Raw genomic sequence first — 4944 nt, 5'->3', positions numbered from 1 at the left:
TCATTTAATCTTTAATGTATATAAATCTTCTTCATCTACCTCTATTTAACTTTGCATATCTATTCTTTCTTTTCTTTCTTCTCAACATATTTGTTAGCTTTGTTTTCATTGCTTTATTCCCCACTTGGCACCTGGCTTTAGTATTATTTTCTACTTTGTGCTTAAGCTAGTTTTGTTCTTAACTGGTAAATATAATTTTTTATTTCCTTTGCTTGCAGGTCAATCTACTGTACTTTATTTATTTATTTTTTTTTGTGGTAAGAAGAATGCACACTTTATAATATAAAACCTGGCTACACATAGTAGTTAGTTGAAAAAGCCATCTGTCTCCTCTTGGCTTGTAAAAAGGTGTTCCAGATTCCAGCGAAGACAAGCAACCTTCAGCTCTTCTGTGTGGCCGGGATCTTGTTTTCACCATCCAGCTCTTCCACCCTGGCCTGCGTCATGAGGTCTGCTATGTTCTTCTCCAGGTCATCAATGCGACTGCTCATGTCATCAATTCTTCCAATGATCTGGTCGGACATGGTCTGAAATTTATCTTGCATCTGTTGCAGGAGTGTCTGCACCACTGAGGTGAGATCCTGCACGGTCTTGGGGTCAGTCTCGGCCATCTCCCCGGTGCCCAGCTTGGCGGTGCTGCCTCAGACCTTCACCTATACTTCCGTTTGTTACTGTACTTTATTTTTGTTGGACTGTCTTCACTTTGTTCATGGGTGTATGTGTATATGTGTATATTTCATTATTTTAATTATTATTTGCCTGGTTTTGTAACTACCATTTGTCTGGAGTTCATCTTTGGTTTCTTGTTTTTGGATATTTGTTTTAATCTCTCTTAATGCCATAGCAAACCACTTGTGGAATCTTCATTCCTGAGCAGAGATTGAGCCCTGAGCCTTTGGAGTGGGAGCACTGACTCCAAGACCCCAGACTACCAGAGAACTAACCCTAGAGAGTAGCAAATTGAGAACTCACACAAAGGAAGCCACTTGAATACAAGACCCAATATCACCCAACCACCAGTAGCACCCTGTGCAAGATGCCTCATCTAAACAACAAACCAAACAAAAATACAAACCCAATCATCAGAATACAGGATTACTACCTCACTCAGCCAAGCTCATCAGAGGAAAAACAGACAAACAAAAACTCGGCACGAATTTCACCCTATACGAAGCTCACACAAACCACTGGACCAACCTTAAGAGGTCAGAAAGCAAAAGGAAGAAAGAATTCAGCCTTCTTCAAGGAAAGAATTCCACTTTCCTTGAAGCCTGGGAAAAGGAGACCTCAAACACAGTAAGTTAAAAAAATAATGAAAAGGCAGAGAAATACTGCACAAATGATGGAACAAACTACAAACATAGAAGTCCAAATAAAAGAAGAGGAAATAGGAAAACTATCAGAAAAAGAATTCAGAATAATGTTAGTAAACATGATCAAAGCATTGAAAACAAAATGGAGAAAATGCAAGAATTAACAAAGACCTAGAATGACGGAGAAGCCTGGTAGGCTGCAATCCATGGGGTCGCACAGAGTCGGACACCACTGAAGCGACTTAGCAGCAGCAGCAGCAGCAGCAGAATAATTAAAGAATAAACATACAGAGACAAACAGCATGATTACTGAAATTAAAAATACTCTGGAAGGGATCAGTAGCAGAATATCTGAAACAGAAGAACGAATTAGTGAGCTGGAAGATAAAATGGTGGAAATAACTTCTGAAGAACAGAGTAAAGTAAAAAGAATGAAAAGAGCTGAGGACAGTCTCAGGGATCTCTGGGACCATATCAAACACACCAACATTCGAATTATAGGGGTCCCAAAAGAAGAAGAGAAAAAGAAAGTGTATGAGAAAATTTTTGAAGAGATTATAGTTGAAAATTTCCCCAACATGGAAAATGAAATAGTCAATCAAGTCCAAGAGTAACAAAGAGTCCCATACAGGATAAACCCAAGGAGAAACATGCCAAGACACATACTAATCAAACTAACAAAGACTAAACACAAAGAAAGAATATTAAAAGCATCAAGGGAGAAGCAACAAGTAGCATATAAGGGAAACCCCATATGTTTAACAGCTTATCTTTCAGCAGAAACTCTGCAGGCCAGAAGGGAATGGCAGGATATATTTAAAGCACTGAAAGGGAAAAATCTACAACCAACATTACAGTACCCAGCAAGGATCTCATTCAAAATTGATGGAGAAATAAGCTTTTCAGACAATCAAAAGTTAACAGCTTTCAGTACCACCAAACCAGCTTTACAACAAAAGTTAAAGGGACTTATATAGTCAGGAAATACAACAGAAGAAAAAGGATCTACAAAATCAACCCCAAACAATTCAGAAAATGGCAATAGGGACATATATAATCAATAATTACTTTAAATGTAAATGGATTAAATGCTCCCACCAAAAGACACAGACTGGCTGAATGGATACAAAAACAAGATCCATATATATGCTGTCTACAAGAAACCTACTTCAGACCTAAAGACACATATAGACTGAAAGTGAGAGGATGGAAAAATATACTCCATGTAAATGGGAAGCAAAAGAAAGCTGGAGTTGCTCTCCTCATATCAGACAAAATAGACCTTAAAATAAAGACGTTTACAAGAGATGAAAAAGGGCACTACATAATGATCAAGGGATCAGTCCAAGAGGAAGACATAACAATTGTAAATATCTATGCACCCAACATAGAAGCACCTCAATACATAAGACAAACACTAACAGACATAAAATGAGAAATTGACAGTAACACAATAATAGTAGGAGATGTTAACACGCCACTCACACCAATGGACAGATTATCAAAACAGAAAATTAATAAGGAAACACAAGTCTTAAATGTTACATTAGATGAGATGGATCTCATTGATATATTCAGGACAGTCCATCGAAATCAGAAGAATACACCTTCTCAACTGCACATGGAATATTCTTCAGGATAGACTACAACTTGGGTCACAATTCAAATCTCAGTAAATTTAAGAAAATTGAAATTGTATCAAGCATCTTTTCTGACCACAATGCTATGAGACTAGATATCAATTACAAGAAAAAAAAGTTTAAGAAACACAAACACATGGAGACTAAACAGCACATTTTTAAATAACCAACAGGTTACTGAAGAAATTAAAGGGGAAATCAAAAATTTTCTAGAAACAAATGACAATGAAAACATGACAAAACAAAACCTATGGGATGCAGCAAAGGCCACTCTAAGATGGAAGTTTATAGCAATGCAATCCTACCTGAAGAAACAAGAAAAACATCGACTAGACAACCTAACTTTACACCTAAAACAACTGGAAAAAGAAGAACAGAAACACCCCCAAAATTAGTAGAAGGAAAGAAGTCATAAATGAAAAAAAATGAAAGAAACAATAATAAGATGAATAAAACTAAAAGCTGGCTCTTTGAGAAGATAAACCAAATTGAGAAACCTTTAGCCAGACTATTCAAGAAAAAAGAGAGAAGAATCAAATCAGCAAATTTAGAAATGAAAAAGGAGAGGTTACAACAGAGAATGGAGAAATATGAAGGATTACAAGAGACTGTTATGAACAACAATGTGACAATAAAATGGATAACCTGGAAGAAATGGACAGATTCTTAGAAAAACGCAATCTTCCAAGACTGAACCAGTAAGAAATAGAAATTATGAACAACATAATTACAAGCACTGGAATTGAAGCTGTGATCAAAAATCTCCCCAAAAACAAAAGCCCAGGGCCAGATGGCTTCATAGGAGAATTCTATCAAACATTTAGAGAAGAGCTAATGCCTATCCTTCTAAATCTCTTTCAAAAAATTGCAGAAGAAGGAACTCTTCCAAACTCATTCTATGAGGCCACCATCACCCTGATACTAAAACCAGACAAAGACAACACAGAAAAAGAAAATGACAGGCCAGTATCACTGATGATCATAGATGCAAAACTCCTCAACAAAAGTTTAGCAAACAAAATTCAGCAACAGATCAAAAGATCATACACCTTGATCTAGTTGGGTTTATTACAGGAGTGCAAGGATTCTTCAATATACACAAATAAATCAATGTGATACACCATATTAACAAATTGAAAGATAAAAACCATATGATCATTTCAATAGATGCAGAAGAAGCCTTTGACAAAATTCAGCACCAATTTATGATGAAAAGTCTTCAAAAAATGGGCATAGAAGGAACCTACCTCAACATAGTAAAGGCCATATATGATAAGCCTACAGCAAACATTATTCTCAATGGTGAAAAATTGAAAGCATTACCCCTAAGATCAGGAATAAGACAAGGGTGTCCACTTTCACCACTGTTATTCAACATAGTTTGGAAGGCCTAGCTACAGCAATCAGAGAAGAAAAAGATTAAAAGGAATCCAGATTGGAAAAGAAGAAGTAAAGCTCTCACTGTTTGCAGAGGACATGATACTGTACATAGAAATCCCTAAAGATAGTATCAGAAAATTACTAGAGCTAATCAGTGAATTTAGCAAAGTTGCAGGATACAAAATCAGTACATAGAAATCATTTGCATTTCTATATACTAACAATGAAAAATCAGAAAGAGAAATTAAGGAATCAATCCCATTCACCATTGCAACAAAAAGAATTAAGTATCTAGGAATAAACTTACTTAAGGAGACAAAATAACTGTACACAGAAAAGTATAAGACACTAATGAAAGAAATCAAAGATGACATAAAAAGATAGAAAGATATTCCATGTTCCTGGGCAGGAAGAATGAATATTGTGAAAATTACTGTACTACCAAACACAGTCTACAGATTTAATGTGATTCCTATCAAATTACCAATGACATTTTTCAGAGAAGTAAAACAAAAATCTCCACAATTCATATGGAATCACAACAGGCCCTGAATAGCCAAAGCAGTCTTGAGAAAGAAGAATGGAGAAGGAGAAATCAACATTCCTGACTT

General features: G+C 36.0%; 1 protein-coding gene across 1 annotated transcript; it reads right to left on the bottom strand.

The window, feature by feature from the left end:
• Nucleotides 1-258: 258 nt before the first annotated feature.
• On the bottom strand, nucleotides 259-687 carry LOC102392595 (heat shock factor-binding protein 1-like). Its single transcript, XM_044945473.2, has one exon. The coding sequence runs from the start codon at nucleotides 609-611 to the stop codon at nucleotides 381-383; it is 231 nt and encodes a 76-aa protein (XP_044801408.1). The 5' UTR covers nucleotides 612-687; the 3' UTR covers nucleotides 259-380.
• Between the last annotated feature and the right edge of the window lie 4257 nt (nucleotides 688-4944).

The sequence above is a fragment of the Bubalus bubalis genome, chromosome 6 (genome assembly GCF_019923935.1).
Source record: "Bubalus bubalis isolate 160015118507 breed Murrah chromosome 6, NDDB_SH_1, whole genome shotgun sequence".
NCBI classification, from domain to species: Eukaryota; Metazoa; Chordata; class Mammalia; order Artiodactyla; family Bovidae; genus Bubalus; species Bubalus bubalis.
The sequence above is the reverse complement of the archived record's forward strand: the minus strand, read 5'-3'. Positions and strand labels throughout refer to the sequence as shown.

What these genes read in the sequence shown, in the direction of transcription:
- LOC102392595 (XM_044945473.2), bottom strand. Translation starts at nt 611, where the DNA reads ATGGCCGAGACTGACCCCAAGACCGTGCAGGATCTCACCTCAGTGGTG.